Here is a 23,606-nt window from a genome sequence, read left to right as displayed (position 1 = left end):
GGAGAAGGGGCGAGGAGGGGAGAAGGGGCGAGGAGGGGAGAAGGGGCGAGGAGGGGAGAAGGGGCGAGGAGAGGGGAGAAGAGGCGAGGAGAGGGGAGAAGAGGCGAGGAGGAGAGGAGAAGAGGCGAGGAGAGGGGAGAAGGGGCGAGGAGAGGGGAGAAGGGGCGAGGAGAGGGGAGAAGGGGCGAGGAGGGGAGAAGAGGCGAGGAGGAGAGGAGAAGAGGCGAGGAGAGGGGAGAAGGGGCGAGGAGAGGGGAGAAGGGGCGAGGAGAGGGGAGAAGGGGCGAGGAGAGGGGAGAAGAGTCGAGGAGTGGGGAAAAGAGTCGAGGAGTGGGGAAGGGGAGAAGAGGCGGGGAGCGGAGAAGAGGCTGGAGGTGGGGAAGGGGCGGTGCGGTGGAAGGGGGCGGTGAGAGGGGAAGGCGCGAGGGAGGCGCGAAGCTTTGAGGGGGGGGGGCCGGGGTAGTGCGGGGTGAGGAGCGGCCGTGGGAGGCGGGTGAGGGGGTCTGTGCGGTGGGGAGGAGGGGAGCTGAGGGGAGGGAGGAGGGGGAGAGCGGGGAGGAAGGATGAGAGGGGAGGGGGGGGGAGGGGAGAGGAGGGGAGAGGGGGGTAAGGGGGTGAGGGGAGGTGAGGGGGTAGGAGGGGAGAGGGGGGTAAGGGGGTGAGGGGAGGTGAGGGGGTAGGAGGGGGCGGGGTAGTGCGGGGCGAGGAGCGGCCGTGGGATGCGGGGGGGGGGTCGTGCAGTGTGGGGGAAGGGGGGGGCTGTGCGGGTAGGGGGGTGAGACAGAGATGCGGGGCTTGGGGGGGGTCGTGCAGGGCGAGGGGTGGTGCGGGGGGAAGGGGCGGTGCGGGCTCGGAGCAGGGAATGAGGGGAATGGGGGGAAGGAGCTGGGGGGGGACACACACCAGAGCCCACATGAACAGGAGCCGCGGTGGAAGGGTCTGGGGGGGCGGGGGGGGGAGGGTGTTGGGGCTGTTGTTCCTCAGCAGCAGCAAACGAGGTGTGTGTGGGGGGGTGGTATGGGGAGAACCCTCTGCCCGGCGCTTGGTCCAGAGGGTGGGTTCCAAACCAGAGAGGAGTGAAGGAGTGATCCCTGTCTGCCTGTTTGTGTAGGAAAAGGTTTAAAAGGACCTCCGAGTACATTTATGAGGAGCTGTTTCTGAGTGGCAATGGCAGCGACATCAAAATCCGTGCCCTGGGAAAAGAGTGGAACCTGCACAAGGTGTATCTGTGCCAGGTGAGCAGCTGCCGTCGCGCTTGCCAGAGAAATTGCGGTTTTAATAAAAGGTTGTCCAGTAAATCACAGAATCACAGAGTGGTTTGGGTTGGAAGGGACCTCAAAGCCCATCCAGTCCCACCCCACTGCCATGGGCAGGGACACCTCCCACTGGATCAGGGGCTCCAAGCCCCATCCAGCCTGGCCTGGAACCCCTCCAGGGATGGGGCAGCCACCACCGCTTTGGGCAACCTGGGCCAGGGCCTCCCCACCCTCAGAGGGAAACATTTCTTCCTCAGATGTCATCTCAATCTCCCCTTTTGCAGCCAAAAATTGCTCCCCCTTGTCCTGTCCCTGCACTCCCTGATCAAGAACCTCTCCTCAGCTTTCCTGGAGTCCCTTTCCATACTGGAAGCTGCTCTAAGGTCTCCCCAGAGCCTTCTCTTCTCCAGGCTGAATAACCCCAGCTCTCCCAGTCTGCCCTCCTACTTGAGATTTTTCCTTTTTTCTCTTTTTTGTCTTACATTTCTGATGCAGTTAAACATCGTGTTTTCAATAGTAATGTTAGGAAGCATAGCTGTAACTTTGTGTTTGAAAAGCCCTCACTTCTGTCTTTTGCCATTTAAATTTTTAATCTATTGATCTTAACCTTGGCACATCCTTTGCAAACAGTCCTTTGGTGTCCTGAGAACGCGTTCTTGTTTGCTAAGCAAATGGCTGAGTCTCTAGTCTTGTTAATATTATTGCAGAGCCCAGAAAGCATTTCCAGAGTGAATTGGTAAAGCACATAGTGACCCAGGGCACTTTCACTGTCCGATGGAACTCGAGTGTAGGAACCTTTGGTCTCTGTATTTTTTACGCAGCCTTTGTCTTTGAATGAAGGCTCTCTTGCTGTTTTATTGCACAGAAGCTCTGAAAAGGAATGAATCTTAGTGCTCCTCTGCAAAAAAATGGTGCTGTTTCCACAGGTGTTTTATTTTGGGCTTGTGAGAGGGTGAAGTTCTCTGTGTTACTTTCTGTGTTTTGGGAGCAAAGAGGTGCTGCTATCTTGAGTCATGTGACAGGAGCAGGGAGAAGCCACACCTTTGTCTTGAAATATCTGATTCCATTATGCTGTTGGTTGTAAAGTGGGAGCCTGAGCCTGGAAGAATCCATTTGAAGCAAGAAGAGTAAAAGGTCATCCAGTTCCATCCCCTGCCCAAGGACACCTCCCACTGGATCAGGGGCTCCAAGCCCCATCCAACCTGGCCTTGAACCCCTCCAGGGATGGGGCAGTCACAGCTTCCCTGGGCAACATGTTCCAGTGTCTCACCACTCTCACGGTGAAGAAATTCTTCCTAATGTCCAGTCTAAATCTGCCCCTCTCCAGTTTATACCGATTCCCCGTCATCCTGTCACCACAAGCCTTTATGAATAGTCCCTCTCCAGTTTTCTTGTAGCCCCTTCATGTACTGGAAGGTCGCTATAAGATCTCCTCGGAGCCTTCTCTTCTCGAGGCTGAACAACCCCAACTCTCTCAGCCTGTCTCTCTCAGCCTCTCCTCATATGGGAGGTGCTCCAGCCCTCAGATCATCTTTGTAGCCTCCTCTGGACCCGTTCCAACAGCTCCATCTCCTTCTTACGTTGAGGATTCCAGAACTGGACACAATTCTCCAGATGAGGTCTCACAAGAGAGGAATAGAGGGACAGAATCCCCTCCCTCGCCCTGCTGTCCACGCTGCTTTGGATGCAGCCCAGGCCACGGTTGGTTTCTGGGCTGCGAGCGCACGTTGCCGGCTCATGTTGATCTTCTTATTGACCAGCGCCCCAAGTCCTTCTCTGCAGGGCAGCTCTCAGTCACATCATCTCCCATCGTGTACTGAGATGAGGGATTGCCCTGACCCCGGTGTAGGACCTTGCACTTGGCCTTGTTGAACCTCTTGAGGTTCTCACAGCCCCCACTTCTCCAGCCTGTCCAGGTCCCTCTGGATGACATCCCATCCTTCCGGTGTGGCAACTGCCCCACTCAGCTTGATGTCGTCTGCAAACCTGCTGAGGGTGCACTCAATCTCGGTGTCTATATCATTGATAAGGATATTAAACAGCACCAGTCCCAGTATGGACCCCTGAGGGACACCACTTGTCAGGGATCTCCATCTGGACTTTGAGCCACTGACCACTACTCTCTGAATACGACCATGCAACCAGTTTCTTATCCACTGTACCATCCACCCATCAAATCCCTATCCCTCCAATTTAGAGAGAAGGATGTTATGGGGACTGTGTCAAAGGCTTTACAGAAGTCCGGATAGATCACATCCATCGATTTATCAGTGCTGTGATTCCAGTGCCGGTACAGAAATTACCTGGGAACTGTCATTGCTCTCCTGTAGGAAAAAGCGTTTTATTTTGCGGGTGTTGGAACCTGTTAAAGATCACAACAAGAGGGCAGGGAGGTCATTTGGCTGTAGCCAAGGACTGACCCACGGCCGCCTCTGGCTAGGGCTAAGGGTAGGTTGGAGCAGGTGGGTGCGGCTGCATTTCTCCTCCGCCCCATTGACCCTCTGCAGGGAACGGAGGATGGCAGCGGGCTAGGTGCTCAGACCGAGGGTGCACAGCATCCTAGGGGGGCTGGTGCCGCTTCAGCCCTGGCTGTGCCTGGCGATGGTGTTTTTAGTCATCGTCGTTGCGATTCTGTTGTTGGAATCATAGAATCACGGAATGGTTTAGGTTGGAAGGGACCTCAAAGCCCATCCAGTTCTACCCCCTGCCATGGGCAGGGACACCTCCAGCTGGATCAGGGGCTCCAAGCCCTATCTAACCTGGCCTGGAACACTTCCAGGGATGGGGCAGCCACCACTGCTCTGGGCAACCTGGGCCAGTGGCTCACTAACCTCATTGTGAAGAATTTCTTCCTAATGTTTAGTCTAAATCTTCTCCCTTCCAATTTAAAGCCATTTTCTCTCCTTCTGTTGTTCTATGCCCTTGTAAAAAGTCCCTCCCCAGCTTTCCTGGAGCCCCTTTCAGTCCTGGAAGCTGCTCTAGAGTCTCCTCAGAGCCTTCTCCTCTCTGCCTGAGTAACTCCAACTCTCTCAGCCAGTCCTCATAGCAGAGGTGCTCCAGCCCTCTGATCATCTTTGTAGCCTCCTCTGGACCCATTCCGACAGTTCCATCTCCTTCTTACATTGGGGGTTCCAGAACTGGACACAGGGCTCCAGGTGGGGCCTCACAAGAGAGGAGCAGAGGGGCAGAATCCCCTCCCTTGTCTTGTTCGACTTGTTGCTACGTCTCGAGTTGGTGAAGCTTGTCCTGAAAACTTAGTGTGGGTTGATGACTAAAACTGAGTATTAAATCACTTTTGAACAGAATTTGAAAGTTGGGAATTGGTTTTGGCGAGGCCTGATTGTACCAGTGATGGTCTTGTGAGGTGGAATTTTGTGGCGGAGTTACCGATCATGTCCGTCAGATTTGTATCTCAATTCATGCTCTGTCATTGGAACTCTGTTGCTGTAGGTAAAATGCTTCTGTAGGTTAAAAATAACACTCCATGAAATGAGGACTTCTCTGCCTTGTTGAACAGACTGTCTCAGTCGGAATGTTGGTGTCCCTCGTCTCTCCAGTGACTGTGTGTAGTTTGGTAAATGACAGGAAGGTGCTGCTCTCTCTGTTCATGGCAGATGCGAGAAGGCGAGGATTGCCTTTTTATGATGCTGTTTACTAAAATGGCAAATACTTATGAAAATGAGGAGTTACAAAGCCAAGGAGCCTCACAGGGACTGGTGAGAGGAATAAGATCCTGTTTCTGAGTAGTGTGTTGTGTGTCATCACAGAGAGGGGATCTGCTGAAGGTATAGGAATGGCTACGTAATGGAATTGAAGTTGGATTTGATGTTGTTTGCTGCCCCGAGTTGCAGTGCTGTGTTAAGAGTCAGGGAATGTAGGGCTGTACAATTAGACTATGCAATTAGACTTAACTGTTTTGATCTCTCGGGTAACCTTCAGTAAGCGATGGCATCTCACAAGCGGCACATCTGCTGCTGGGAAGGAACAGCAGGAATCCCGGTAGCACCATGTATTTCACTTCATTTGGATGGAACCCTACCAGATCCTAATTTCATATGCCTTACACATTCTAACAAAAGATGTATTTACATAAGGGGTGTATGTGTGCGTGTCCTTACTGTGAGACCACAGCCTTGTACATCAATTTGTGTATCTTGCATGCTGCCTGGCTTGGGTTTTTTTTTTTGATCCAGACTGGTATTCCCTCCTGCCTGCAGGATTTGTTGTCACCAGTAACACTAAAGACTTAATTCCTGGATGAAATATATCCCCGTTGGTGGTGTGGTTTGTAGGAAAAGAGCTTCTGTGGCTTTTCTGGCCCTTGAAAGCTCTTTCTTTACTCTGATCACACACATGGAGCCCAAATTTTCTATACACGTTTTTAATTTCGGAAATAGAGCAACTGTAATTCACCCTTTCTCAAGTGCGTCAGAATGTTTTAGCTTGTGAAATGTTCCCTTAATACATTTTGTTCTGCTTAAAGGTAAATATGAACAATTTTTCCTGCCATGTGCTGCTTTTGACAGTTTTAATTTGAATGAAATATCTTAATTGAGTTCTTTTTCTCTCCTCTTCTCTCATATAGTCAGGGTACTTTTCCAGTATGTTCAGTGGACATTGGAGAGAATCCAGCATGGACACCATTGAGTTGGAAATTTCTGACGAAAACATTGATGCAGAAGGTAAGTGGGAACCTTTTCTTTTAACATAAACTCTGAAGGTAGAGTTTAAGTTGAACCTGACAAAAAGTAACTTGGAAAAAGTACGTATATAAGAATAATTTACAAAGTAGTAAATAAGAACCTTGAGAGATTGAGTTCTGTGCTTAGAGTTCTCTTCCTCCATAACGTTCAGGGTACTTTTCTGCCATGACTTACTGAAGGTTACCCAAGAGATCACACCAGTAAAGTCTAATTACACAGTCTGATTGCACAGTCTAATTGCACAGTCCCACATTCCCTGCCCTCTTAGCTCGGCACTGCAACTCAGGGCAGCAAACTACATCAAATACAATTTTGATTTGATTACATAGATTTTCCCCTACCTTCGCAGTCCCCGTAACTACAATGACACACAAAACGCTACTCAGAACCAGGACCTTGTTCCTCTCGGAAGTTTTCAGCTTAACGTGGGTCACCACTAGAGCTGAATTTGTTTTTGTACCTCGGAGCTGGGAAGCGCAGCTGAAAAGCAACAACTCGTCCTATTGTTTCAGCATCGAGGCTGGAGATCCATGTACGCTGCTCTTGCGAGAGCCACGTGTTAGATTGTGAATCACGCCTTCACCGGGCTGGTCTTGAAAAGCCTCCGAGTGGAAAGCTGGTGGGGCACTGCTGTGAGCTGGCAGGAGGTTTTGCCATGGTTCCAAGCCTCACTGAGTGGAAACGTACTGTTTTTCAGAAGAGTTACAGAGACTTTTGTACAATCATAGTGCTATCTCAGCATGATGCCAGGGGTCAACCACAGAGAAGGAGGATGAGGTTTAGTTTCTTTTTATGTGATTTTACCGCTCTCCATGTTGCACCATGGCGTGACTGGTGGCTGTTTTAAGCTGAATATTTAGTTTAAGTAGTGAAAAGGACTGTATGTTATTGGATAAGGCCATATCTTGTGCTTTGTGTTGGGGTTTGTGCTTGGGCTGGTAAGTACTGGCCTTTTATTTGGAGCAAATAAGATTATAGAGAATGTCTGCTTGGTTATATTGAAGGTTTCTTTTAGATCTCCGTGCTCAATGTCATGTTTCTGTTCAACACTTGTACTCTTTTCAGCTCTCCACGTGGCTTTCAGCTCACTCTACCAGGACGATGTTTCAATAAACCCGGAAAAAGTGGTTGCGGTTTTAGCAGCAGCCTCCATGCTGCAGTTGGTAAGTAATCAATGGGCAACATTCTTGTGCTTTCTTCTCAGATGAGGACAGCAGTTCATAACGTACTCACACACGGTTACTTTTCACCCAGAGAAATAAATCATCTTTTCAGGCTAAGTGGGAGGAACCCCAAGCGTGATGCAGTGGGTTTATTAAAAAATGCGATCCTGAGGTTCAGCTGTAATCATAGAATCATGGAATGGTTTGGGTTGGAAGGGACCTCAAAGCCCATCCAGTTCCACCACCTGCCATGGGCAGGAACACCTCCCACTGGATCAGGGGCTCCAAGCCCCATCCAACCTGGCCTGGAACCCCTCCAGGGATGGGGTAACCTAGGCCAGGGCCTCCGCACCCTCATCGTGAAGAATTTCCTCTTTATATCCAGGCTAAATCTGTCCCTCTGCAATTTAAACCCATTCCCCCTTATCCTATCACCCCAGGCCGTTGTAAAAAATCCGTCGCAGCTTTCCCACAGCCCCTTCCAGTACTGGAAGCTGCTCTGAGGTGTCCCGGGAGCCTTCTATTCTCCAGGCTGAATAACCCCAGCTCTCTCAGCCTGTCCTCATCACAGAGGTACTCCAGCCCTTGGGTCATGATCGTGGCCTCCTCTAGACCCATTCCAACTGATCCATGTCCTTCTTATATTTGGGACTCCAGAACTGGACACAATTTGACCTCATTTCTAGAAGCAGATTACAATATGTTGTACCAGCTCCTGTGTTCTACTCTGAAGGTGTTCACTAGGCTTTTCTTTCACGTGGTATATTCTAAAGATAAATTGTTGTTTTGAGGAGAGCTGATGTGACTATTCTGAACGGCGTAGCCCAGGGCACTGCAGCGTGTGGGACTGGGGGAGTTGTTCAGGAGTGAAAACTTGTGTGAACTGCACAATATTTGACACCTCCTGTTGGGAAGTGCAAACTTTGAATATTTGTGTTTTTTTTTTCTCACCACAGGACAACTTAATGGAGCAATGTGCTGAGATAATGAAGGAAACCATTAATGCAGAAACTGTCTGTGATTACTATAATTCAGCGGAGATGTATGGGTTGCCCTTCATGAAGAAAAAGTAGGAATTGCTTTCTCCAGGCTGCATTGTATATTGCTGATTAGCAGTGTGAATTTAAAAATGGACACATAATGCCCAAGTTAACTCTTTTCTTAAAGCTGTGTGGTTTGGGCTCTGCTTGTCCTCAGAAACTTAAAGTTTCTGAGTTTTTGCTGTAGTCAGTTCCTTTAGAGTCGGTGTAGATAGAATCATAGAATCATAGAATCATGGAATCATAGAATCATAGAATCATGGAATCATAGAATCATAGAATAGTTTGGGTCGGAAGGGACATCAAAGGTCATCCAGTACCAACCCCGTGCCATGGGCAGGGACATCACACTAGCTCAGGCTGCCCAAGGCCCATCCAACCCGGCCTTGAAGACCTCCAGGGATGGGGCAACCACAACTTCCCTTGGCAACCTGTGCCAGTGTCTCACCACTCTCATGGTGAAGAAATTCCTCCTTAGGTCTAGTCTAAATCTGCCCCTCTCCAGTTTATACCCATTTTCTCCCTTGTCCTATCACCACAAGCCTTTATGAATAGTCCCTCTCCAGCTTTCTTGTAGCCCCTTCAGGTACTGGAAGGTCGCTATAAGGTGTCCTCGGAGCCTTCTCTTCTCCAGGCTGAACAACCCCAACTCTCTCAGTCTGTCCTCGTATGGGAGGTGCTGCAGCCCTCGGATCATCTTTGTAGCCTCCTCTGGACTCGTTCCTACAGCTCCATCCCCTTTTTACGTTGAAGATTCCAGAACTGGACACAATACTCCAGATGAAGTCTCGCAAGAGGGGAACAAAGGGGCAGAATCCCCTCCCTCGCCCTGCTGGCCACGCTGTTTTTTGATGCAGCCCAGGACACGGTTGGTTTCTGGGCTGCGAACGCACGTTGCCGGCTCATGTTGATCTTCTTATTGACCAGCGCCCCAAGTCCTTCTCTGCAGGGCAGCTCTCAATCACTTCGCCTCTCATCTTGTGCTGAAATTGGGGATTGCCCTGACCCAGGTGCACGACCTTACACTTGGCCTTGTTAAACCTTGTTGGACCTCACGAGGTTAGATGACAGCACATTGACTGGCCCGTGCTGTGCATGAACGAATTACTGAAGTACATTAGTAAAGAGAAGATGTTTGGTCTTCAGCATGACAAAGACATAATATTTGTGATCATTGACTGCTTTATCACCAAGCTGCTTTAATATTCCCATCTTAATCTCAACTTTATCTTAATTAAGAGGGATAATTACACGTTTGGGAGCAGAATGCTGAGGTTGGTGCTCATCGCTTCCTTCTGCTGTGAATTAGTGTGTTCTCAGAGCTTTTGTGGCATTAATAGTACTTTGAATTCAGCTTTCGCTCTACCCTGAGAGGCACTCAATGCAACTTTAAGAGTTACAGAAAATTCTGGAACATTTTATGGTAAACTCCATGTTTTTGAAGTAACTTTTCATATGTTTATGGGTTTGTGTCTCAGGCGTTTTGAAGTCACGCTGCACCTATTGTGCTTTGTGAGCCTGAGCAACTGTTGCAGGACTGATATAAAAGAAAAAATATGAAGATACTAACTCTCTGCATTTTTAATCCAGATGCCTTAAATGGCTCTTGAACAACCTGATTACTCACCCACGAGTTGAAGTCTTCAAAGAAATCAGGTACAGGCGTCAGTTAACCCTGGGTAATTCTTCCAGAGTACATGGCTCACTCCAAATCCCCTTCTAGGCTGGTGATGGTTGCTGGTTACCTTACTCCCCTTTTTGGGGTTTGTCTGTGATGTCTCATGGAACTCTTATGGCTTTTCTCCCAGTATAAACCTCATGGAGCAGCTGATCAGCTCTTCCAACCTGCTTGTAATGCAAGTGGAAATTGACGTGTATAGCACTCTCAAAAAGGTACTGAGCAGAGGGGCTGGGGCTCGGGGAGGGGTTGAACTCCTCAGCACAAGCTGGTTTGTAACGCAATGAGAATTTTAGCCTTTTTGGTGTTTACTGAAAGTAAATTAAATAGAGTATGGGAATCTGTGTATGAGTGAATGCGTTATGAAAATGTCTCTTTAAGAATGCAGCTGTTTGAAAACTTCAATTCACTCATGGGAGTTTGTCCGTTTTTCCCAGTGGATGTTCCTTCAACTCGTGCCTTCTTGGAATGGGACGTTGGAACAGCTCTTATCTGAAGCTGATGCCTGGTTTGCCCAGTATCGGAAAGGTAGGATTAATTGCCGTGGCCTTGATTGGGGAACATGTGGGTTAGAAAAGTACGAGAGACTTCTTCCACTTCCAAACTTCGTCCCGTGTTCTCTGAGAAGGCTTTGCCTCTTCCAGCTGCCCTGGCACTGGTTCCTCAACGCTGAGAGCTTTTTCATTGTTTTGTCCAGCGTTTCCAAGCGAGCAGACGGTCCCTGTTTGTGCTTTGTTGCTTTTGTTGTTCAGTCAGAGTGAGCTTTTGTTGCCGTCTCACTAGAGGGCACTGATGTCTTTCCAAAGAGGAAAAGTTTGGTCTGAAATGTTTGAATGTAAATGATTTCTTCATCTTAGCTGCAAGAGGTGATTTGCCTGTCCGTAATAACTTTCTCCAATCAGTAAATTTAAAACTCAGTCTCCATAGGGTCTGGAAAATATTTAGGAAAACAAATTGTAATACAGGTGGTCTGTCTTGCAGATTTTGGGCGTGCCGTTCCATTCCTGAGCTCAGAACAGGGGAAGGTGTTCCAGTCAGTGTTCAGACGCTTGAGATTGCAGTATATCATCAATGACGTGACATCAGCTGGAATAATTGACAACGATTACCTCATACCCCCCGGTGAGTGGGTGCTTGGCTGATGAAGTTCTGTGTGCCTTTCCCGCCTGTCCTACACCAGAGTCACTGGGAAGATCTCGGTGCATTTCCTGGTCTGATCGCTCATGGGTGATCTCCAGTGTCTGAGCTGTGGCTGAAGATTCAACAGAATTTGAATATTTACATGCATTTAAGTTTTACAGGAACACACGTAGGTGTCTTCAGTATTTTGTTGGTCAGTCAGTTTATTAAAATAGTCTATAATCAATACATAGTAGATTATCAGTAACCCTTGAGCCCCAGACATGCAAAAAACCCTTTTACTTTTAAGAGAACAAAACTTGCTGGGACTCCACTCTTTGCCCAACATTATCTTTCTCAAAAGATCTGGGTGGGTTTTGATAGGATCTGGAATAGTACTTGAAAATGGAAACCAAAAGCACAGGATGCTCTGAATGCTTCTCCCGTCTTCAAAGATGAGTGTAAGTTACTAATAGCTACTTAGGATGTTTTTGGAGGAGACGCAGTATTCACGTATTCTGCTCTTGTCCTTTTCTTTGCATTTGCATTTATAGACAATACATCCTCGCTCTGGATCCTGGTGCTTTTTGAAGCCCATTGAGTGAAACGCCATTTAATGTTGTTATAGGTTACTGCTATGAAGATTAAGTTGTCCCTGCAAAATAAAGTACCCCATTCTCATCTTGCTGCTAAGGTCCGAGTTTACAGATAGGCTTTGTTCTTTGCTTGGAAGCTGTCTGAACGTGGCTGGTGGGAGATGAATAAGACTGGAAATGAGTTATCAAGACGGGCTCTCACTTGACAATGTTTTTCTGATTTGGTTGCTGGTGTCCCTTCTCCATATCTCACTCTATTCAGTGTTCCCTTGTCATGGTTGCATATTAGCACTGAATTTTGCATCTTAACTCTGGCGGGTTTTTTTCCTGGCTTTCATGTACCAGCTCTGATTTTGGTTTCTCATTGTCTGCAGTGGAACTGTCCTTTCATCTGTGTACCGGTGATGTCTGTTTACAGATGTAATTACCAAATGCCAATTAAGACTGCTTTTATGGAGCTCTTCATCTCTCTTATTTATAATTTCTTGACATCGGTGTTCCTGTCATCTGTCCACACCTGTAGGCTGGGGGTCGCTCTGAACTCTTGCCATCTGTTAATATTTAACCTCTCTGAGTTGTGCTGCTGTCTTTTTGTCCAATTAACATTCACTTTTTCATCTTAGAGTGGCTTTTCACTTCATGCCATCATAGATGTCAACACAGCGATGCTAAAATGCCAGGAGAGACTTGTCAGGACATTTCTTTTGAAGCGTGCAAGCCTGATCAAATTGTTCAATGCTTTTTAAACACTTCCCTTGCCATCAAGAAAACGCAGTGAACATTGCTTTACTCAGTGCCTCTTTCTTGCGCTGCCGTACCCTGTTTCTGCCAGCACTAATGGTTTAGTTGCTCTCTGTAGATGGGTGTATCTTTCTCCCATTTGGGAATGTTTGCAGTATGGAGCTGCGTGAAGCCAAGTCGTGGCTCTGTGATGGGGGTCCCTGGGGGAGGGACTGGGCTCCTTTCCTTGCCAGAAATCTGCCAGTCTGGAGTTAACGTGAACCACTCCTGCCGCTGGAATGTACTGGCTTTCCCTGCTCCCACTGCTGGTTTAACTTAGGTCTACAGCAGGTGGAGAAGAGACTGTCTTTGGTGTTAGTTCTGACAAAGTCAGCTCCAAGAAGCTGGGTTTGCCTGTGCTCAAAGCATTCAACCCACAGCTGAAGGAGAAGGAGCATTACAGCCCGCTGCATCCGGCCGGGCTGCGGTTCAGGAATGGCTTGGCCAGTTCTGTTCAGTAGATGGAGCAGTTTTTGACATCAAGCAAGGGATAAAATTCTATATTATGCATAAAAAATCCTGGAAGAACAGATCTCATCTTTGATATTTTATATGCTTAAGTGATGTACAAAGGAAATATAATCTGTCTTACTTAAGATTGATATTGCTACAGATTGTAATCAAAGTGCAAAGACATCTTCATTCTGTAATAAACAGGAAGAAAACTTTGAATGTCCTGTACGGGGACGGGCTGAGAGAGTCGGGGTTGTTCAGCCTGTAGAAGAGAGGGCTTCGAGGGGAGCTTGTAGCGACCTTCCAGTGCCTGAAGGAGCTACAGGAAAGCTGGAGAGGGACTGTTTACAAAGGCTTGGAGTGATAGGACGAGGGGCAATGGGTATAAGCTGGAGAGGGGCAGACTTAGACTGGACATAAAGAGGAGATTCTTCACAATGAGGGTGCGGAGGCCCTGGAACAGGTTGCCCGGGGAAGTGGTGGCTGCCTCATCCCTGGAGGTGTTCAAGGCCAGGTTGGATGGGGCCTTGACCAACCTGATCCAGTGGGAGGTGTCCCTGCCTATGGCAGGGGGGTTGGAATTAGATGATCCTTAGTTTAATGATGGCACAGGAGAACTGTGGTTATGTCCTAGTGAAGTGGCTTTATCAGCATGTGAATAAGATGTTGCAAACCAGAAATTTGCCAGTACTACACTTGATTTCCTTCTCTTAATATTGCTGCTGTTATCCCTTACCAGCACTGTGGTAGGCAGCCTTTTCTTGGTGCTCTTTGGTGGGTGAATTTTCTGCCTATACTCAAACTCAGCAGCCTTCTATCTGTGTGTGTCAGGAGAAGAATGTTTCTTCGGTTGTTACAAGCTTAATTGCAACTCAGAGGCTGATTTTCTTGTGCTTATTGGAAAGGAATGCGTAACTTTTGCAAGGTTCACAAGGTATCAGGGAGCAGAATATTTGCTCTTTGGTAGCTGAACAGTTTGTAAGCTGTGTCACGGCTGAAATAGGCTGTGTCGCTGTGCAGCCGTACGGTGGGACAGGCAGCGTGACGGCAGCGAGTGTGTGGTTGGGACAGGGACAGGAGCTGGTGTCAACCATTGGCTATTGATAAAACACCGGCTTGAAATCGGAGAGAACTGGGAGGGCAGCGCAAGGAGGAGACCTCTGTATGTAATGAAGTACTGGTAGAGTTTTACACTTGGTAGTCCTGGCAATCCGTTGACAGGGGGTTGTAGGCACAAGCTGTGTTCAAATAAAGAACTCCTGTTCGCCATCCTAAAGGAGGCTTCAATAAATCCCGGTGCTGCGCTGTTGGAGATACTATGGGCTGCAGCATCCAGTGTCTGAGGTGAGAGCATCATACCCGAGAGGGTCTACAAACGTGGGAATTGCTGGATGGGTTGCAGTGTAGTGTCACTTTTGAGATGATTCTAGGTGGAATCGTTCTCAAGGAGGTGAAGAAGGAAATCAGGTTGAAGACCTGAAAGAAATGGTGTAATTATTTCTTTTGTATTGTACACCTGGTGTGCAAAGGACCTGCAGGAGAAAGCTGAACTGCTGGGTTGGGAGTTCCCACAGAGTCTGTTCTTGTTTGAATAGAAAAGGTGTAAGAGCCAGAAATTCCTCACGTGTCTGTCTGTGAGTGACGTGGCCGTTGTTCTGTTCTACCTGGTAACTTCTGAACATTTCCTAAGCAGTATTTTCCCTTTTTGTGTTTACAAATTAACAGATGAACTCCAATTGAGATATGATGTATGAAACAGATCTGGACATACAGAAAAAAAGAGAAGATGCTCTATCTCCCCATTTATCTTTTTTTTTTTCCTTCTAGCACATCTCTTTGATGTGCCTGACCTCTGTAGATTTCCTTAATGGATTTTTATACTTTGTGTTGTGTTGGTGAATTCCCATTTTGGTCTTATTGCAGTCTGAATCTCAGCTCTGGAGTCAGGAAGGCAAGGGCTGGGTTTATAGTAATTTTGGCATCTGGGACTTCTGAGGCAATCTCAGCACTACCATCTCTTGTCTCCTCCCTTCTCTCACTCTTATCAGCTACCTGCTTTGTTCTTGTGGTAACAGTGGTTCTCACTGTTCCTATTATCCTGGTCCGTTCCCAGTAGAGTTTGTTCTCATACATGACTTCGCGTATTTGCCCGTTCTCTTGAAGAACTTACACACTGTGCTTTTTGGGTGCCTGTGATCCCTTTTGCGTAACCACCTTACACGCTATTATTTTTTGTTGTGTTTTGCCTCTTGGTTGCAACTGTTAAATTCATGCAGCCGATAAAATCTTTGTGGTGTTCTCAGAAGAAGGTATGATTTATGGTTATTCCTAGCAGGGGATAATTTCTGTTTGTTTTAACCAGATCTGTGATAAGTCACTGCTTCCTTTATCCATTGATTCTGTTTTCTTGTTTAACTCGTGTAGGATTCTGTTGGGGATTCAAACAGCAGCCTCTTCTCCCAGCAGCTTGTTAATGAGCTCTTGGGCTTAACAGAACTTTGTGCACCGAGATGATGTGTTGAGTTACATCACTTCTGGTAGTCGTGAATGCTTGATAAAATGGATGTGGTCCTGAGTTACCCGGTGTTAGGTGTTGATTTTTCTCTGTAGCTGAAGCCTGGAGATGAAAACACGAGTGCATTATCGGAGGGTGGGTTTGCAGAGGCCATCCAGTCAATGTCTGCAACCTTATTATTTCAGTGTAATTGTATTTCTGTATTTGATATGTTTATAAACATCCCCATTCCCAGATCCAGAGACAACCCTAAGCTTGCTCTTTTTTTTTTTTAATTTCAGCGTGGCTGTGCTCTATTTACAAACAGCAGTGGTTGACCATGCTCAGAACATATGAAGGCAGTGATATCGGGTAGGTGTGATACAGAGTTTCTTTTATTTCTTTCTTAAATTAGAAACTTTCCTCTCATATAAATTCTGACATGATGAAGTGTTGGGGTTTACATTAAGAAAAGCTGGGGAAGTGCACTTTGGTGTTAAACTCTGCTGTTGTCTGAGGAGCTGTCTGCTCCCTTGGGCTGGCTCTATCTATCCTTGAAACAACAGAGCTCCAGAGAACTTGCATGATGCCACCAGAGGTAAAGGCTGGGAAGGGAAGTTCTCTGTTTGCTGTGATGTTGGTTAATGCTTTTCACCAGTACATTGCATTGAAATATGTGTTAAGGCTGTGGAAGAGTAACTTACAGTGAATGGATAACGAGAACGACTTTAGGAGAGCACGGCAGGTGGAGAAGCCTTTTCTGTGCTGCTTCCTCCTCCCTGGGCTGGGAGGGCAGGAGGCTGTGGGGTGGTTTAACTCGCTGTATTGCAGGAGAAGGCAGTTTGTTGTTTGGGGTTTTTTTTATGCAGGGATAACTGCACGCTAACCTCTGTTCCTCCCTTCCCATCCCAACCTCCCAGACCCAGCAGCCCTTGGCATCCCGTGACCTGTTCATTCCATCCATTCTCCTTGCAGATCCTTTCCCCCACCTGGTCTTTGTTTGATGTGATAGGATGTGATTTACGTTCACTGCCGGCATCTCCGGCTTCCCCAGGCAGCACATCCTTCTCCAATACCAAGGCAGGGGAGTGTCCGAAATCCACATTTTTTATATAGAATCATAGAATAGTTTGGGTTGGAAGAGACCTCAAAGATCATCGAGTTCCAACCCCCCTGCCATGGGTAGGGACATCCACTGGATCAGACTGCCCAAGGCCCATCCAACCTGGCCTTGAACACTCCAGGAGTTCTTTTGGTTCTTTTTTGGAGCAGCTTACGCTTATCTCCAATGTCCCATGGCAGTGGCTTCCATGGTTTAATTGCATCTTATGCAGGAAATATTTCTTGAATTGCTTCCTTTTGAAATTATAATGTAGTAGTGTGAAAAAGTCCCCCAGACTGACTTTGGTCTGAAGAATGGCCAAGATCTTTAAGAAGCTGTTCTTTCTGTCAATAGCAGTGCTTTAGAAAATTGTAGAGGTAAGGCATGTACTTGTGAATCTCATGATTTCAGCTCCTAAAGATCCGTTGAGTGGTCATAGCTTGTTTCTGCTCCTGTTATTTTATTGGGAAGACTTTTCTTGCAATGCTGCCGTTGATGTTATCTCACAGTAGATGATTGTACATCGTACGTTACCTTCTAGCGTGTGTGGGAACAACAGTTAATAGGGAAGTATTACCACAGTCATCACAATTCTGACACAAGAGAAGACCATGGAATTGCTGATTTTTGATGTCTCTTGGTAGCTCAGTGTCACACACCGAGGCTGTTTTAGTTGTTGGTCATCAGATGTCTGTGCTTCTGAAAAGAGAACTCCTGTACCAAACTGAAGTGAAGATGATGCGATAGGACTAGTAGTAATGGGTTTAAACTATAACAGGGTAGTTTAGACTAGGTATAAGACAGAAGCTTTTTACAGTGAGGGTGGTGAAACACTGGCACAGGTTGTCCAGAGAGGTGGAAGATGGTCAAGTTCAGGTTGGGGCCCTGAGGAGCCTGATGCAGTTGAAGATGTCCCTGCTCACTGCAGAGTGGTTGGACCAGATGACCTTTAAAGGTCCCTTGCAACTGAAACTATTCTAAGGTGGGTATCCCACCAGTTTTAAAATGACCAACTTTCATGTCCAGCTACAGTGCTGATGTTTTCGGTGACTCTTGGAATGAGCAGAGTGTTTTCCCATGTTTTTCTTGTCTGTTGTGCTCTTTTGCAGTATGGGATTTTTAATTTTTTTTAAGACAGCTAAAACTGAAAATCTCAGGCAGAGAAAGTTTTACTCAACCGTAGTCGTGTGTTGGCCCAGATCTCATTCTGGTGTTCGTTGCTAAGGTCTTTCGTTACCAGCAATGGCCAGAGGTGGGCAAGATGTGGTGTTTCTTCTCAATATCTCTTGGCTACTGACTGCAGTAGTTTACAAACCGAATAGTTCGAGGCAGCATGCAGGTCACTGTTTGTTTAATGATGAATTGTCTTTGAGCGTGGTGTTCTCTGGAGTTGTGTGGGCAGGAGGTGTGGGATGCGTGGAGCCCTTCCCTGGAGTTGTGTGCAGCTCAGCTGTGCTGTCCTGTCACTGGGCTGCACCACTGAGGAGATGGATGTCACTGGAATTCCTGAGATCACTTCTCTGCCTCCTGCTGTGAGCTGTGGGGCCACCCTGCAGTGAGGTGCCCGTGGTTCGTAACTTGTCCCTTAGAGGGCAAGACCTGCAACTGTTCCTGTATGTTAAAGCCAATATTTTGGACGTTGGCTGAATGAAAAGAATTAAGGTTTTCAAACTATCCTTTTATCCAGATCTGCTGCTCTTCCTCTCACACTTACTGCCCTGATCAGGGTCTTGAAACATTTTTTCTTTTAGAGATCAGGAGGCGGGATGGGAGCAGCAACCTCATTCTGGTTTGCTGAAGGAAGGCTCCGTTTCCACGTCCCACCTGGGCACAGCGTAACTGCACTGGCATTTTCTAGAGCTGCCCACATGGCAGTGTGTGATGTGCTTTGCTCTTTTGATAACTTTAGAATCATAGAATTGTAGAATCGTAGAACCACAGACTGGTTTGGGTTGGAAGAGTCCTTCAAGTCCATCCAGTTCCACCCCTGCCATGGGCAGGGACACCTCCCAGTGGATCAGGGGCTCCAAACCCCATCCAACGTGGCCTTGAACACCTCCAGGGATGGGGCAGCCACCACTGCTCTGGGCAACCTGGGCCAAAGCCTCCCCACCCTCACATTGAAGAAAGAGAGGAGAAGAAAATATTTCTCTTCAACTTTATGTAGTTTACATTGAAAAAGGGTAAACGTTTTATTCGCTGTTCAGAACTGGAGCATTTTTCAGTGTAGTACTGGAGTTTGAGGCTTTGAGCTGTAGCTGCTCAAGGTTTGCTTCTGCTGAAGTGGATTACTTTTTAATTAAACGTTTGCTCTGTGGCAGATCTTTTGAGTCCATGAGTGGAATAATTTTGGCTTTGACAGTTTGCTTAACAACAAAATAAAACGAGACTGTTCCCTAAGCACATGGCAGGCGAGTGTAATGGGTGTAGCTGGAAGTTCTGCATCTTCTGAGGCTGCTCAAGGAGTTGGGCGAGGGGAAATACTAATGTCAGTTTGAACGTGAGTGCTAATGTTTGTGAAATTAATTACTAATTAAATAGGAACAAATCTGCTATCACCACTACTGAATTTAGGTCGGCTCCACCACCAGTTCAGTGTGAAGATAAGGGAAAAGCACATGGGAGGTTCTTGGATGGATTTGGTTCGCAAGATTAACTTATCTGCTTAACTTATTCCTAAAATACTTAATCTTCCAGGATTGTTTTTTACAGAAATGGGGGGAAAAGCCCACAGACTGAGTTTCTTCATAAAAGTTACAGCCTCAGGTTCATGTGATGTGTGTGCAGTAATAAGATAGCAGATGCTGTGTTTCCTCTTGCTTATCTCGCTCAAAGCGTATCGATTGATATTGCAGGTCGGTAATTTAACTTGTATGGGATTGCCTTTCATTGTGATTTACACTACTTACTGTAAATGTTTGTCCTCAGTGTCACTTGGAAGACTTTCTGGCAGTGGTTGCTTATCTGGTTAATGATGTAATCATGGCTAAAGTTAAGTGAGTGAGGTACCTCTGGAAAACTGGGCCTGATTTTACTTATGCTGGCTCTGCAAGATTTCTCTATGTGTTGAAGCAATGCTGGCAGCTGCTGGGTGAGACAAGTTCGTGTTGGTGTAGGGTGACAGAATCGAGAGGCGTGAGGTACTTCATGATTGCTGTGGGTGAACTTTTTTTAGACCAGTTGCATAAACAGCTGCTTAAGAAATCTTCCGTAATGTCTCTGTGGAGCTGCCGTTCTGCCGAATCATAGAATCACAGAATGGTTTGAGTTAGAAGGGACCTTAAAGATCATCTAATTCCAACCTCCCTGCCATGGGCAGGGACACATCCCACTGGATCAGGGGCTCCAAGGCCCATCCAATCTGGTCTTGAACCCCTCCAGGGATGGGGCAGCCACTACTTCCCTGGGGAACCTGTTCCAGTGTCTCACCACCCACATAGTGAAGAAATTCTTCCTTATGTCCAATCTAAATCTGCCCTTCTCCAGTTTATTCCCATTGCCCCTCGTCCTATCGCCACAAGCCTTTCTGAATAGCCCCTCTCTAAGGCAGTCTAAGCTCTGCTCGGGGAAGAGTCAGTGGTGCGGTCAAAACAGTTTTACTCGGCTCTGTTCATCCTTTCCTCGTTGAAGTACCATGCAAAGCTGTTGAAGTGTTCTTAAAGGTGCAATTTGTTTTGTAGGCCTGAAGAAATAAGTGAAGAGACACTGGAAGAAAACAGCATGCGATGTGGTCGGGTGCTTGAGGAGGATGGTGAAGTAAGTACAGTGTGTGGTGAAGTCTCTGCGTGGCTGTTGTCTGGGACAGGTTAAGGACTTACAGACCGTTTAGGTCTTAATTGTCAAGCTGCATGCGAAAGATGTAATGGAGACCTTAAAGAAATGATTTTGTTCTCCCTAGAAGGATGAAAACGTTTGCTGTCTGTGCAGTGAAGAAGGCATTAGTGTTGTAACTGTGCTCTTGTGCTGCGAGCAAGCCCCTGTTTGGAAAAAAAATTAGTGTGTGAAAGGAGGGACCATAGCCATGACTTATCATTTGAGACTCGTAAAATACATGCAGTTCAAATACAGCTTTTATCACTGACGTATCTTTCTTTCTAACTGAAATAGGAAGTTTTCTAGATAAATGTACAATGGCCACAGCCAGAACCCCTGTGTGTCCCCTGTGTGTCCACGTGTCTTTATGAATTTTATCAAAAAAGATGGAACAGGTTGGAACAGGTCCGGAGGAGGCTACAAAGATGATTGGAGTGCTGGAGCACTTCCCATCCGAGGACAGGCTGAGAGAGTTGGGCCTGTTCAGCCTGGAGAAGAGACGGCTCAGAAGAGACCTTATGGTGACCTTCCGGTACCCGAAGAGGCTACGAGAAAGCTGGAGAGGGACTATTCATAAAGGCTTGTGGGGATAGTATGAGGGGGAACGGGTATAAACTGGAGAGGGGCAGATTTAGACTGGACATTAGGAAGAATTTCTTCTGGAACAGGTTACCCAGGGAGGCTGTGACTGCCCCATCCCTGGAAGTGTTCAAGGCCAGGTTGGATGGGGCGTTGGGCAGCCTGATCCAGTGAGAGGTGTCCCTGCCCATGATAGGGGGTTGGAACTGAGTGATCTTTAAGGTCCCTTCCAATGCAAACTGTTCTACTATTGTATGATTCTATGGAAAAACAGGAACTGTGAATTTTTCCCCACTGCAGTCGCTTACTATAAGGATGTTGTACTCCAGGGAATGCTTTAAGCATGGATGGGAGGGATGTGTAGTTAAGTGCTACTCAGAAATAAAGCAGTGACCGGGATGTACAAGTTCTGGAGCCACGTGTGTTAAATGTATTAGTGTGTTTGGAAGGCAGATGGTGCTGAGCTTGTCTTGGTCTGCAAACACTTGCTTCTAAAGTAAGTTTCAATCAGGTGTTTGCAAGTGTCTTTGAATCCTCCATACATCTCTGTAGCTGTGAATCCCATTCCCAGTCTGATTTACCGGAGAAGCAACACGTTCCATTCATTTTGTAGCCAATACTCAGGCTGGTTTGTTTGATTTTTTTTTTCTCTTGTGTCCTTCAGTTCGCCTGGAGCTGGTCTGGGTTCAACTTTGGCTTTGACCTCCTCGTTATTTATACAAATCAGTGCATCGTTTTCAAACGGAATACACTGGATGAGCTGAGCAGTGGCTCAGTCAGTCTGCAGCCCATGAGAAACGTGGCCTTCAGGTAAACAGCGGCCAACAAGGCAGACCCTGTGGTGTGTTTTAAAATGTCTTATCCAAACTACAGCTTTCCATCTGTGCTTGTGTTAAATTTTACTGCCACCAAGTTAATTACATTTGAAAATGTTCTCCTTGGGAGAAACTGGGGCTGGAAAAACTAAGTTCTGGGAGACTGAGTAATTGAACTGTTGTTCTATCCCTAGGTTAAGTCTGGCCTGCTTTGATGACGATGGGACAAAGATTTTCAAGAGAACAACAGGATATCAGATCCTAAGTTTTGGGAACGATGAGGTATGTTTGTGGATTTTTGAGCTCTTGAACTTGAAGCATGAAAAACTTGAAGCATGAGGCATGAAAACATGCAGAGAAATCAACAATGCCTTTGAAGAGGAGGTCTTGTTATTGCTTATGTGGAATTCCAGTCGTTCCTTCTATAGGTAGTGGAAGATAAGCTAATTTGTGGAGTGTAACTAGAGTGAGATAGTGTGGATTTCCTAAGTGTTGATAGCAATGAAATTCATCCCCATGGTGCTGTGGAAGCTGCTGCCAGTGTAAGGTTTTGCTGGACGGCTGCTTGCTTTCCCAGACTTCTACGCTGCTGAGATTACTCTGGATAATATGTCCATCACGCTCCTGCTTGTTTAGAGCAAAGCTGAAGTTTGTTGGGAGACTGTCTTGTAAACTGAGGAGTTAAAAGCATGCCTGATGTTCAAGGGTGTGTTTATCGCTCTGTTAAATGAATAAAACAAAGCCCTGGAGGAGTGGAGTTAAGCGAGTGAGCCCATTGCCACCCATCTGTGACAAGGGGATTTAGTAACGATTGTGAAGGACTTGATCATCAAGTTTCTGAAATCCTAATCCGCAGTGATACAGAGATACTGAGCACATAGGAAGCCTTTCCTTGTTAATGCCAACCTTACTGCAGGGAAAACGTTCAGTTTTCCTGCTCCAAACCAGTCCCTATAGAGTAAAACCGAAACATTCCTCCCAACAAGCTGTAATTTGCTTTAAAGCAGAGACTGTCCTGGTCGGCTAAAGCTCCTGAAACTGAGAGTGGGGGAAAAGTCTCCCTTTGTGGCCAGTTGTTTTCTCAGCCACCTCTTGGGGTTCTGCTGTCTTTGCTGCAGAAGGGTTGGCAGCACTGACTGATCAGAGTTAATAATATAAAATATCTGCTTCAGGTGAATTACTGTCTAGTTTGTGGTTTTTTATCTTCTGCTTTATAATACGTATCATTAAAATTTTCAGAATGACCGTTAGCGCCACTCTCGTGTGTTTTAATGTTCTTCCCTCTACGGGGCTTCCTTTACAGGAGCAAGTAGTGATAAATTTCCTCGAGGAAGAGAGACGCCCCTTCTTCCCGCTCTACATCAGCTGCAACTTCCAGTACACTACGCCGGAGGGAGGCACCACCAGATAATGCGGAAAACTGACACCTCTTCAGTGGAACAGGGGAGCCCTTCCACACTTCAACAAGAGAAAAGAGCCATACAGCAGCAGCTCTCAGCTAGGATTCTGTGGAATGCTGACCACAGACACGAGCCAAATCCCAGTTTTTTAAACTTTTTGTGACTTATTTTAACTTTTATGTTGGGAATCTATCCCGTTTTAGCTCAGGAATTTGTGACCTTTCAGTGCCTTTGGAGCTGTAGGTGTTAACACACTTTTAACATCAGTTAAGCAGCCTCAAAAGATCCAAGGGAAGAGCCCCGACCAACGCATTCCTTTTCAGCTGGTTTGGCGAGTGGGCCAAGCGTGCACTGTATTTATTCTTTGTCCGAGTCAGGTTTTATGTTCGTCCGTCTAAATTTGAATTCTTACAGCAGGACATTTGAATTAAAATTTAGAATTCTGCCTCTTTAGTAGGCTAATTTTTTCATGTTGTTATAAAAATAAAGTCAATTGTACTTTACCATTTTTACTTTTATTTTATGTAAAAATGTGTTTGGCAAGATGGGAAAATGTGGCACCTTGTCAATAGATGAGTGGAATGCTCACCAGCGTCTGTCCTTTTCCACCACAAA

The 23,606-nt window shown here is 46.7% G+C and overlaps 1 protein-coding gene across 1 annotated transcript in view; it reads left to right on the top strand.

Annotated features, from left to right (window-relative positions):
* LOC128854650 (germ cell-less protein-like 1) overlaps positions 1–23,606 on the top strand; it is a 24,694-nt gene extending 1,088 nt beyond the window's left edge. Inside the window, exons 3-15 of the mRNA XM_054088783.1 lie at positions 1,112–1,235; positions 5,842–5,938; positions 7,025–7,122; positions 8,079–8,191; positions 9,753–9,818; positions 9,971–10,055; positions 10,278–10,368; positions 10,822–10,962; positions 15,585–15,654; positions 20,065–20,140; positions 21,441–21,586; positions 21,786–21,873; positions 22,895–23,606. Of these exons, the coding sequence (XP_053944758.1) occupies positions 1,112–1,235; positions 5,842–5,938; positions 7,025–7,122; positions 8,079–8,191; positions 9,753–9,818; positions 9,971–10,055; positions 10,278–10,368; positions 10,822–10,962; positions 15,585–15,654; positions 20,065–20,140; positions 21,441–21,586; positions 21,786–21,873; positions 22,895–23,002 (1,303 nt within the window). The 3' untranslated portion in view covers positions 23,003–23,606. The remainder of the gene's footprint in view (positions 1–1,111; positions 1,236–5,841; positions 5,939–7,024; positions 7,123–8,078; positions 8,192–9,752; positions 9,819–9,970; positions 10,056–10,277; positions 10,369–10,821; positions 10,963–15,584; positions 15,655–20,064; positions 20,141–21,440; positions 21,587–21,785; positions 21,874–22,894) is intronic.

The sequence above is a fragment of the Cuculus canorus genome, chromosome 26 (genome assembly GCF_017976375.1).
Source record: "Cuculus canorus isolate bCucCan1 chromosome 26, bCucCan1.pri, whole genome shotgun sequence".
NCBI classification, from domain to species: domain Eukaryota; kingdom Metazoa; phylum Chordata; class Aves; order Cuculiformes; family Cuculidae; genus Cuculus; species Cuculus canorus.
Note: the sequence above shows the minus strand (reverse complement) of the source record. Positions and strands in the feature narration are given on the sequence as shown.